General features: G+C 34.0%; 1 protein-coding gene across 15 annotated transcripts in view; it reads left to right on the top strand.

Annotated features, from left to right (window-relative positions):
- KIAA2026 (KIAA2026 ortholog) overlaps positions 1-13,008 on the top strand; it is an 89,913-nt gene that overhangs the window by 23,337 nt on the left and 53,568 nt on the right. For 13 of the 15 annotated variants that reach the window (XR_001873712.1, XR_001873714.1, XR_001873710.1 and 10 more), the window contains one exon: positions 3,575-3,664. The exons of the other annotated variants lie outside the window; for them this stretch is intronic. Coding sequence is in view for 4 of the 13 variants with exons in the window: in XM_017808116.1 (XP_017663605.1) it covers positions 3,575-3,664 (90 nt within the window). In the remaining 9 variants the exon portion in view is untranslated. The remainder of the gene's footprint in view (positions 1-3,574; positions 3,665-13,008) is intronic. 15 annotated transcript variants of the gene reach the window in all.

Genomic DNA, 13,008 nt, shown 5'->3' with positions numbered 1-13,008 from the left:
ATGTGTTTCAGAGGGAGCTAGTAGAATTTCTGGTGATAAAATTTGTTAGTAACACTCAATATTGAGAAACGACTGACATTTAAGTGTAATCTGTCTTTTATCTATATTGTAATGGTAGTGACTGAAACATTTCCAAAAAATAGGTACAGTGTCTAAAAATTTTATTTTTCCTAGCACATTACCTGCATGACATGGATATATATAGTTAGGTTAGAAATCCTTTTTTTACAATATTAAACTACTGCATTTAAGTAGTCTGTCTAAAACTTAGCCCAATCTTTTAGCTAATCAAGGTAAAATGTACATACATTTACATATCTATCTAAGTGTATATTTATTTGTGTAAAAACTTAAAATATAACTTAATACTTCTGGCTCTTTTGATCAAAACTATGAGTTATATCTGGTTTAGGTGAGGCTCAGATTGATTAGTATTGAGCAGTTTAATCTTATGAGGGAACTCTTTAACAACTTAACCTGCCTTTTTCAAGAGGACAGACAGGATTGGTGTGACTGTTAGAATATATTTGGAATAATATTAAGACTTTTGGAATCTAGTAATGTATGCTTCAGTATACTTTTCCTGTATACACAGATAGCCAAACTTTATGAAATTATGAACTGTTTGAAGGTACAAGTATATTTTTTAAATATTTGATAAAACACCTTAAGTATACAGGCGCTGTGAGATATGCAGGAAGGGTATAACCACAAGTATATTGCTATTCTTGTCTAAACATCAGTTCTTTTGGAATGAAAATTAATAAATAAAAATGTATAATATTGTTCATGTTCCTGCAGCCTACAAATGTAGAAAAAAAAAAACCCCAAACCAACCATAAGACACTTTATTTTATAAGATTAGGTTCTGTAATTAAGTATAGATCCCATACCCGAAAATCATAACTTGTCACTAAAACTGAGTAAATTAGTGTTAATAAGTCTTTTAATATGTGCAGTGACAAAAATTATACATTAAAATCCATTATTAACAGAAACATTCAGGAGTTAATTGTACTACTTAATTTTAACATTTATAATGCCTAACATTTTATAAAGGAAATGTTTTTTCTCCTCAGATTATTTTTCTCATGATAGGTCATTAGAAGGCATGTTCTTCAGGAACCATGTATGAAACTACCAGTAAGCTATCAGAATTTAATGTAATGTAATCTAATCTAATCTAATCTAATCTAATCTAATCTAAAATGATTAGGTTGTAACATCAATACCTCTCCTTTTACCTTCATATTAGCTTACCCATTAAAACATAGAACAATTTAGAAAGGCAGTGTTGTTCACAGGAAATTGAATTGTTTAGTTCCACCAAGTCCTTTTTTAAGTCCTTTGAAAATGCTTAGTATAAAATACATAAATTCTGTGTCTAACACTTTCTAATAATATACTTAATTTTCAGGCTACAACAACAAGGAGCAAAGAACACGGGAACATAAATAAAAATCTCATTAGGAGAAATATGATCTAGATTCCATAACAAAATGATCATACAAAATACACTACACTTTGTTATTACTATCCTTTTCATCTTTCCTTCAAAACGCTGGCTTCGTTCTGTACGGTGGGAAATGTTAGCCGTGTGAGAGAAGTTTTGTAAATACTTTCTTCCCAATCAGTGTGCTTCTTTATTTCTCCACCTGAAATCACACTGTGAATGACAAAATAGAAATTTTTTCTTGAACCTTTTTTTTATAGTGATTTTCAGTACAGTACTGAACTATTTCAAATACTGAACTAATTTTGACCATAAATCCTCCAGGGTCAGCTGCTGTTACCTTCCTTGTTTTACCAGATAGTAACTGATACACAGATATGAGCCTCACATGTACACCTCCTCTGATGAAAGTTGGGACTTCAAGATTTGATTACTCTTGCCTGTCTTTCCCAGCCCCAAGACAACTCAACTTAGTATATTGGCATTGTTTTTCCCACTGATGTAGTTTGGATTGATCTCATAGAAGAAAATAAAAAGTAGTGATAATACTTAGTAACTGAATTTTCAGGTATCTAGTCAAAAGAGTGGATTATAATTGTGTAGGGAAAATCTTTATCCATGCCTTTATTGACTTTTTTCAAGGATTTTATGTGACATACTTGCACTTTTTTGCATAATAATACAGTATCATAGATTTCTTCACAGGCCAGACAGGCAAAGAAAAGCCAATATTTAGCTTCAGTTTACATCTTATGTATTTAACACTTACTTTAAGTGCAGGACAGACCATGCATGTTGAACCTGGTAAAGTTACACATAGTAATTCTGTTTCCTGGCTTAAGAGAGATACCTTTTGCAAGTTAATTTTGCATACATTGCGTGTGGCAAGACAGTGCCAATTTCCTTATTAATTTGCTATTCTAAACTTGATAAATGTGAAAACTGTAAACTTTAGTTTGAATTACTTCAGTTCCTCAGTGCTTCAGATGTGCACAAGTGCTATGAAAACGATGGTGTGTATGGATTAGAGGTTTCTGAAATTTATGTATTTTGCAAAAAGTGTCAGTTCTGTGTTTTAATAGTGAAACAAAGGCTCTTTTTAATGTCTTTGCTACAAATCTAAAATTGCACATGAATTTGATGTAAAACTATATTGTTATGAATTACTGATTTGGGAAAAATAATTAACACTTGTATGATAAAAACAGTTTTTCTGGGATGGGTTTTGCATGGTTTCTTTTATTATAATTTTTTTTTTATTTCCTTAAATTATTTTAACATGTTTTCAGTAATAATGAAAAGATTTTCACCTAAGGGTGTTCAGAAAAAGCAAGTCTTAACCTTAATTTTATTAAGTCTTAAACTGCCCTAAATGATGATAAGACAAAATATACAGATTACTTTTGCTTGATGGTTTTTTCAAAAAGATAGCATCCATTTTCTGAAAGGAGAAATGTAAAAAAGCTGATTTCTAAAGACAGGAATAAGAAAAATATAATCCTTTCTCAAAACGTACACAAATAGGTAGATCTGATAGACAACTAGGTTGCCTTAGAATCATAGAATCAGCAAGGTTGTAAGAGTCCTTCAAAATCATCCAGTCCAACCAGCAGCCAGCACTACAACTGTAACCACTAAACCATATCACCAGATGTGTCTTAAACACCTCCAGGAACAGAAGACTCTGTGTCAGCATATAAAGTTATGTTCAGGAAAAAGTTGTAACAAGTGTGAAATGTTATAAGCACAGCATACTCCAAAGCTAGTATACTTTAATTCACCAGGGAGTTGTTTGGAACTCAAAGATGTTCCAACTCATTAATGCACTTGAGATAAATTTGGTAGTTGTCATTCACAGAAGTTTTAAGAAAATACCTACATTTTGAAATGGAAGCTTAAAGGCAGAGATATGATTTATGTCTGAAGAATAGATTATTTTCTTATTACCTTTTCTTTCTTTCAACAAGTCCTGCTTTTTTTTTTTTACTTTTAAAAATGCTGTAAGAAAATAAAAAACAAATGGTAGCGTTAAGTAATACCGTGCTTTTACATTTTATTTAACTTCATTGTATGTTTTCCAAGTCCCACATCACCGAGTGTTTGTGTTCATTTGTTTTTTAGCTTATTTGCACTAATCTTGATGAACTCAGGGAATTAATCACAAAGATTGAGAATGAACTCAAAGATCTGGAGGACATTAAAAAGAAATCGGTATGTGACATTAACAGCTTTCTCTTGTATGGATATAAAACAGTGCCAGTTATTTACTGAGGCCTCTCAACTGAAGATTTTTATGCTGTTCAATAACTGCATAAAACCTCATATGGTTGATACCTAGAGACTGTAATTTTAATCTTTCCTGTATGTAGTGCTCTGTTCTCAATGTTTTTAGAAGTGAATTCAGTAACTATGTTAACACTTTTCACTGCCAAAATAAATTTGGATAGTGGCAATGTCTTAGAAGGAGTAGTTCATTTCTATTAAACATGTTAACATTCTGCCCTGAGGACAATTCTTACTAACAAGCAATTACAGGATAGAATTCTTATATCTGCCTATGCAGTGCTGATCAAAACTTCCAGTGAGCTGACTCTTACATTGTTATTGGGATTCCTAACTCCTTTTGTTTGCAAGTAAGTTATTAAAATTGGCTTTGTTTAATTTTTATTAAAGTAGGTTGTACCAGAAAGCATGCTATCTGGCTTTTGGTGTCAGACTGAGATACAAATTTTACCAATGTACGCTGGATCATTCAGTCTATGCAGCTGAAAACCTCGAATGAGTAATGGTTAGACAAGAGAATCCAATATGTTTTGGCTTTTGTAGGAGACAGTGATTTTAATTAAGAGGGTAGATAAATTTAAATACATGAATAGTACTCATATGAATGTCCCTTTTTAGTGAATTATTCTTCTTGCATTTTTGTATTGTCGTTCTGTTTATTGAACTAGGCATTTCCGTGGCATTTCTATAAAAGGTGGTAGATAAAAATGTTGCTTTTTCTAAACCTTAGAAACTAGACTGCTTTTAATTCAAGTGAATGTCTACAGTCTCATGCAGAAACAATTTATTCCTAAATTTTTTAAATAGAGGAGACAGATGTAGGAGAGCGGCAATATAAATTAGGACTCTGAAAGACAAATTTCTCTGCAGGCACTTAGCATAATAATTGTTAAAATATCCAAGCAAATAAAAACAGCTTTATCTTGAAATTATTTTGCAGTTGCTAAATTGCAAGTTGGTTTTTATGATAAAATGTCAAGAGGTTATCAGAAAGGTTATGGCAACAACAGAAGAAAAAGCAAAAAAATTAGAGTATACTACAGCATATCAATAATCTTAGTGTAGGTGACACTTTTAGTCTGCTAGTAAAACTGTATGAACAAGACTTCTTCAAGGGTAGACAAATGCTAAATATGTCATAATTGCTCTTTGAACTGAAATCTGATAATGTCATTATGTAAGTAAGTTGCATGACTTCAGCAGGAATACTATGTTTAGTTCTAATTGCACCATCTTAAAAAAACCAAACACTGAAGTATAGGGGAGTTAAGATTCAGCATTCGGAAGTTATGAGGTAAGGACAATCTTTCTTGTGCTTGTATAGACCTATCGGATCGTGATTCTGGGTCTCTAAACACTTGTGTTGTTAGAAATTTTACAGAAAGGAAAAGGGTTAGGATTAATTGCTGAAGAAGTGGTTATGAGGAAACAGTAAAGTGAAATACTGATTTTTAAAAACATACTTATTAGGGAAGTTTCAAATAGAAAGATGTTAAATTAGATGAATAATCATAAATTTGACATGTTAAAATTAGGTTTCAGTTTGTAAGGAAAGTCATTAGGATGTCACTTTTGACGTCTAACACCATGTGTAATTTTGTTAGATAGGTGAAAAATTGGAGAAAAACCAGATTTTTATTCTTCATCTCTGATCAAATGACAGTGGCAGTTTCAGAAGCATCTAGAATCAAATTTGTTCGGTTTTTCTGACTATTAAGTAAGACATTGTTTTAATTTGCTAATGGAAGTAGGATCTAATGTGAAAGCTTATTTTAATATGATGGTATTTATACATGCTGTTCATGGACTTTTTTCTTGTTTCGACCCAGAATGGTGATGTTGTTACTACTTCATGGTAACTTTATTGATTTTTGTTTGCAACAGTGACCTGAGTAAAGCCATAGGAATCTTCTTCATGGCTAACCTCCTTGGTAATTCCAGTTTTAGGAGTTGCTAGCACATGCTACTGAGAAAAATTGTCAAGGCAAGCTTTAATGTTATGTTAATTACTAAAGCATATTAGAAATACAGCTTGTCTAACTGATAGTAACACTTTTAAATATAACCTTTTCTTAGTCCTAACCTCGCTTTTGTTTCCTAGAAGACCATTCTAGAGTACGTAAAAAGAATTCCTTCTCCAGAACTTGGAATTAGTGGAGACTATAATGAGAGAGCTGAGCTGTAACACTTTTTTAACATGAATAAACTTACTATTTTCCCTCATTTTTTATAGGTAGTTGGACTGGTTGTATCTGACACGTTTCAGAACATCAGCTTGAGACAACGAATGACATGACAGGTTTTTGTTTGGCAAGTTAAAATCAAATTAGAACAGGGTTATGTAATGGAAAGCCATGGGTAATTTTAAGTGTGGACATTTCAACAAGCTTCTTCCACAACAATGAAGTAATAAATCTGCTTCGTTAATTAAAACAGTTTGTTTCTGTACTCTTGTACACTGAATTGTCTTTTGAATTAGTTATGAGTATTATTTTTCCTTTTAAAAAATCTTACACTTTTGATTGATTACTGGTGAGTTTGTTGTACCAATTTTGAGATTTGCTTTGTGCTAGTTCACTGTAACTGTTTAGAGAGAATAAAATTTGACCTCAGTTCTTTAATTTTGAACAGAGTTCAACTCTGCTCTTGAACTCCAGCCACAGTTCTGAAGTGACACTGCAGTTTCACATATGCTTTCAACTGACATAAGCCAAAACTGCTGCCAAATAAGTAGTTCCTACTCTCTGTGTCTCTGGAAGCTTCTCTTTTCTGTTCCACCCCATGAGAGAAGCTAGCAAAATTCTTTATTCAGCTGCGTGGTGAGAGAGTTAGTCTGTGATAAACCTAACTACCCTTTTTCTGCTGCTGAGTTTTTTTAAGCCAGATCAGTTTTCTAGTGCAATTTATCATGCAGTTGCACAAATACCTGTGCTTGTATTCTGCCAGAGTCTGAGGAGTCATTGTAAGAACAGGATTGAGCATCTGTGGGGAAAGTGGGACTGATTTGGACAGGAAAAGTGCCTTTTTGTGACAAGTGAAGTTGTGTGTGATATTACTATCAGAAGTGCTCTAAAAAGTCTATACCTTCAGCTGCTAAACAGTTCTATGTATTATATGTAATGTATCTACTATATATTACATATCCAGAGGGAGATAAGTCAAATTAGTGAGATTTACTGTTTGAGTGCCTGACAGGAAATCAGAAAGTGAAAGATGCAGAAAGCAGGACTTAAAGGACTTGTGTTTAATGTTCTGTGCACTGTCTAGTGACAGGAAAGAGAATGGTTCCCTAAGGAATGTCTAAGCTAGAATCCTTTAATTTTAAAATAGTATGACTAAAAATGGCAGTAAAAATTGAATTAATAGAAAAAAAATGTGTTAAATTACGTGGGTTAAATTACAAGCAGTGAGTAGACAATTATAAACCTGAAGTAGAACATACTGGCTAAAAATTCTTTTGAGATTTTATTGCATTTTTACCTCTTATTTGCTGAAAATTTAGACTGTATATATAATATGCATGACTGTTCAATTGAATGTGAGGTCTTAGAAATTTGCTATAACTATCAAATCGATCAAGGCATGCAAAGTAGCCTAATTCCACACTTGGAGTGGTATTGCTGAAAAAATAATTTTGTCAAACGTGATAGTGAAGCATTTTGCCAGTATATTTAGGATAACATAGAGACTGCTATCTAATATATGAAATTTCTTTTATGAGAAGAGATGGTAAAGTAGCACCTCCTGTCCTATCAGTATGCAAGATAACAACTATGAGCTTCTGACATTTTGGATCCCATTTTTCCATAGGTTTTCTGTGTCTGGTCAAATCAGTGGGAGTTGCAGCATGAGTGGAAATCTTCTCACTGCCTTGCAGATAATCAGCTTCTCTTGTGATCTGAAATAATTTTGCTTTGTGTGTGTGAAACTGTTAATTAAGCTATTTTGTAGATCATTTGTATATACTTTACTATTGCATACCATAGCAAAAATTTTTATTTTTTTTTTCAAACCCTTCTTGACATTGTGTAGTATGAAAGTGCCAGGACTGCAGGTACTTGTATAAAACAGTGAACCTCGGGCTTTTTTTGCAGATGCCATTTTGCAAGCTGACTTTGTAGTAAGCATGTTTTTATGTAAAATTTGAACATGAACATTGAAAGATTTCTTATTTACTGTAATGCAAGACTTTATTTTGGTAGGACCATTGGATTGGAATCATTCCCTACAAGTATGACCAGTAAATGAATTGCTGTCCAGGGAGTTAGAAGGGAGGCTGGAGCCCAGGATTCCCATAGCTAAGTTGAGAAGGTTAAATGGATAAAGGGCATTACTTTCCTGAGAAGGAGACCACTCTCTCCCTATAGAGAGAAAAAAGTCAGACAAAGGTTAAAGAAAGGAGAATTACTTAGTCAAAGGACACCAGCCACTTTAAGAACTAATTAGGGTTTGGAAAAAATGCATTGAAGATTTTATTGTTTATGGAGGTCTGTAACACCCTGATGTTCTTGACTTTGTAACAAAAAAAGTAAAAACCTCTCTTATGAAGGTTTTCAGTTCTGCTATTTTTCCTGGAGGTTAGACAGTTGATTTAGACAGTCCCAGGACAAGTGAATGTCTTTTGTCTATCTTTGGGAGTGGATGTATGTTTTAGGCAGGTGAGTCAGAAGGGCTGAAAGCAAGCTGAGGTTTTCTGCAGCTTCAAGTCATATCTGCTGAAAAAATACATATTTCAGACAGCATCTGAAAATTCAGAGAGAAAAACCCACTGGTTCAGGTCAGAAATATTTAGAACTTCGGACATAAATTAATTTATGAGGATAGTCAAAGGAATACATTGATCCAGGATGGAACATAATATTTTCCATCTGGTTTTTTTGACGCTCTAAACAAGCTGCTGTTAAATTTGTTTGTACAAGGTTTAAGTATCTAAACTAAGAGACTGTTTTCTGGATTTTTTAATTGATTTACTACATTTTATTTTAAAATATATTAATATATGACAAAAATAATGCAAAATGGTTCATTTATTTAAAGAAGTTTATAAAATACTCCTCTCTGTTCAGTGAAAAAATGGGAAATACTGTTGTATGTTTGAAAATATTTGCCAGGAAGACTGTTTAGACAAGACTCTACAGGACTTCCAAGAAGAACTTCCCTTCAGTAGAAATTCATGTAACGATCAGAAATAGGTTAGGGCTCTTACTGATTTTTTAGTGAATCAGATCTCAAGTTTACAAACAATAAAATGGAAAAAGTTACTGTGTCTGCTCATTTGGGCCCCAAATGAAACGTTTGTATTATTGGATTAAATCTTCTTCCATTTTTATGAGGAGGTTGACTTCCTTCTCCCAATTCCTCCCTCCTCTTCTCCTGACTTCTTCCTCCCTCCCCAGTAAAATATGTACCATGCTTGAGACTTTTGCATGTAAAGAGGTTTCGGTTATACTTGTTTTCTTCAGCATTACTATGTTTACATAAACGTACACACAAACAAAAAATACTATAGACTGAGGAATCTGTGTATGCACAGATGCTAGGAGGTTTAAACTGCAGGGTTGCACTTCAAAGAGATTTCTATAAATACTTAGAATTTAGGATTTTAATAGACTTACTTCAAGTCTTGCAACTGGAATATTTTCTTTTTATTTAAGCCTAGGTTCTATGTTACTATGCATCTTCATCTTTAGTATATGTAATATATTCTCTTTTTCCATTCTTTATCCCAAAAATTTGTTTGGTACTTTAGTAATTTCTAAATAGTTGGTTAGTGCTTCTCTGTGGCTTCCCTGCATCTCTTGAAAACACTAATATGAGCCCAAAATGTTGAATTTTGAGACTGAAATTTACACATTTACATCCATGCAGCTTCCTGTACATTGAAGATGTGGAGCTTCTCTAATATTTAATTGTATAATATGAATGAATAACGCCAATTTGAGGCTTCAGTTTTTTAAATCTTCTCCGAAGTATTTAATTTGTCTTATCTCGTATTTCTGACTTTGGCTTATCTCAAAAGCTTTCAATATTTTTGTCCCAGTCTTTGGTTTATCTTAGCTCTTCCAGTTTTCTCTCTTTATTGGCTACTTTTTTCACAGATTTTTTCTCTTGATCTTTCATGCCTTTCTTTGTGTGGCTGACTCAGCATCCAATAAATGTATGCTAACAAGCTTTTTTTAAGCCACTTTCATCACATATGTTTCTACAGTTCCAAATGTGAAAGTGTGGGTTCTGCATCAGAGATGAATGTCTACTCATACATTTAATCTGGAACATTTTTGTTATAGAGATACTACTGTATATTCAGAACATTTCACAGTGCTCTGGATTTTGGTCAGTTGTTGCTTTGAAGAAATAATTCAAGGCATTCCTGTCAGCACACAGTTCTAACAAAACAGCTGATTTTAAGATGCTCAGCTGAAGAATAGAGAAGTACTTGTGTATCCAGAATTAAGAAGATAAAATATTCAGCTATATGAGAGGGAGTTAAGTAAGATCATAACAACCTAAAAGACATAGCTTTTTTTGTAAATAGTTTCAGATACTATGTCCATCCAGTTTCTTCGTCAGTTACAGAAGTATAAGTTAGTTAATAACTAGAAGTTCTTCCAATGAGGAGTAAAATGTGACAATTCAGTGCTGGATAATTTCACTGTTCTGAATCAGGTTCAAAGCAATAGTAAGATCATGCTGATAATAAACTTTCTCCTGTCTTTTGGTAGTTTATATATTTAAAAAAACATGGTGGATGGACCAACACAATGATGATTTTGTAGTAGTTTTGCCTAAGTAAAATTAGAACACATATCTAAACATCTGAACAAAAAGCCATTTCATAGTAGTGAACTAAATCAGGAGACAAAGACAGTCTTGGTAGCAAGAAGTTTGTTGTGGTTTTGTTGTTGGTTGTTTGTTTTACTTTATTTATTTGCAGTCTATAAGAGAGTATGAAATACCATTTTAGGATATAGTTTGATGTGATCGGATATCTAAGTCATGAGTGTGCAAACTGAAGTCTGACAACTTTTCATTAGTTGCTAGTAAATGCTCAAAAATAAAATTAAGAGATGTCATGAGTGTATTTGTTTTATAATTTACTACAAGTCATTCTTCCTGACTATATTTAGTCCCAGTCTTCAAATAACATCAGAGGTTAGCTGTTGATATATATTTATTATATTCAGAATGATGTTGCTGAAGGTAAAATACAAGGTACTGATTTTCAGGAACTTTTACTGTACAAAACATTTTCAAAATTAAAACACTTCCAATAATAGATGAATTTGCATAGTATGAATACAGACTCTCATCATGCATTCTTATTCAGTTAAAATTCGAAGTGTCTGAAATTCTAGTATTTGGCCCACAAATTCGATATTAAGAACATTTGGTGTTAGTCCATATCTGAATTGAAGAAGTTATTGATCTCTGTTCTTCAGGTATCTTATGTCCAAAGCAGCTGGAGATCACCAACTCCCTCTCTGTGTGACATCACTAGAAAACACTAGACTGGTGATGTCACACATACCACAGAACCCCGCTGCAGAATGGAGCAGGCCTATTAAGGGTAAGTTTTTTCCCTCCACCACCACCCCTTTTCAACAATATTACGTGGTTTTATAAGGTTACTAATTTTCTTTACTTTATGTCCCTGGAATATAAAGTAAAGATGACAGAAAATCTTATAAAACTACAAAATATTGTGGTGTTGTGTGTGTGTGTTTATTTAAAAACAAAACAAAAACTCCCATATAAAGTTCAGTCCTTATACCATATATCAATATCCTGGCTCCAGTCTGCTTTGGGATTCAATGATGAGTATGCCAGCATAGTGTATGTTGGGGCATCAGTCACAGAGAGTGGAGTCAGCATTTCCTGGCTGCTCTGGATGTCAGAAACCTTGTTTTAAAAGGTAAGTTTTCAGTTGAGAATGTGTTGAATATCTCTTTGTGTTTATATGGAAACATTCAGCATGTTTCTAAAAAGTATTTTTATTATGTTTGCATTTTTAAAATTTACTTGTAACTTGACACAGCTCAAAGTCACATTTTATACTTGTCCTCTGTCTAGGCCTTCTTTTCTCTTGTTTTCATGTTGTTAATACCCTATATTGTGTTTCAAAAAAAAAGTAATGTTTTGGTTGTCTACTACCTGGAACAAGGTGGTAACTAAATTCTGTTTAATATCATTCTGAATTATCTGGGCAAGGGCATCCTCAGCCATTTCAGAGACAACACCAAGCTGGGCAGGAGTGTTGATCTGCTGGAGGGTAGGAAGGCTCTCTGGAGGGATCTGGACAGACTGGATCAATGGGCCAAGGCCAATGCTGTGTGGTTCAACAAGGCCAAGTGCCCTGTCCTGCACTTGGGTCACAGAAACCCCAGACAGCGCTACAAGCTGGGGGAGGAGTAGCTGAAAGTGTCCAGTAAAAAAAGGACCTGGAGTTGCTGGTCAACCATGGCTGAACATGAGCCAGTGGTGTATCCAGGTGGCTGAGGCAGCCGATGGCATCCAGGCCTGCGTCAGAAATAGTGTCTCCAGCAGGACCAGGGAAGTGATTTTCTACCAGTGATTTTGGCACTGGTAGAAATCAAAGCACCTGGAATCATATCTCTTTTTAAGGAATTACAGCATCTGGCCTTTGCAGAGATCTTACATATTTGCATGGAAAATCAACTGAACCACAATTTAGAAGTATGTCATTTGACCTATATTTGTTCTGTCCTTACTATTTCTGAGGAGAGAAGGTTCTTCTCATGGCTTAAATTTGTCTGTGTTTCCATTAACAGGTTTATTGTCAACTCCAAAACCCAAGTAGGAAAGATGAATAATTGGGATAAAGGGAAATAATTTACATTTTTAAAAATTGTGTTGCTATAAAATTTACATTAAAATGTAGAGTTTTCCAGAAACTATATCCAGTGGATACTATATTTCACAGATTCACAGAATGGGTCAGGTTGGAAGGGACCACAGTGGGTCATCTGGTCCAACCTCTCTGCTCAAGCAGAGTCACCCCAGAGCACATTGCACATGATTGTGTCCAGACCGTTCTTGAATATCTCCAGTGAGAGAGACTCCACCTTTCTGGGCAATCTGTTCCAGTACTCAGTCACCCACACAGTAAAGAAATTCTTCCTCATGTTCAGGCAGAACTTCCTGTGCATCGGTTTCTGCCCATTGCCTGTTGTCCTGTTGCTTGGCACCACCAAGAAGGGCCTGGCTTCATCCTCTTGGCACCCTCCCTTATAAGCCTTGGACATCCCCTCTCA

This window comes from Lepidothrix coronata, unplaced genomic scaffold (assembly GCF_001604755.1).
Source record: "Lepidothrix coronata isolate B3197 unplaced genomic scaffold, Lepidothrix_coronata-1.0 Scaffold22, whole genome shotgun sequence".
Classification (NCBI taxonomy): Eukaryota; Metazoa; Chordata; class Aves; order Passeriformes; family Pipridae; genus Lepidothrix; species Lepidothrix coronata.
The sequence above is the reverse complement of the archived record's forward strand: the minus strand, read 5'-3'. Positions and strand labels throughout refer to the sequence as shown.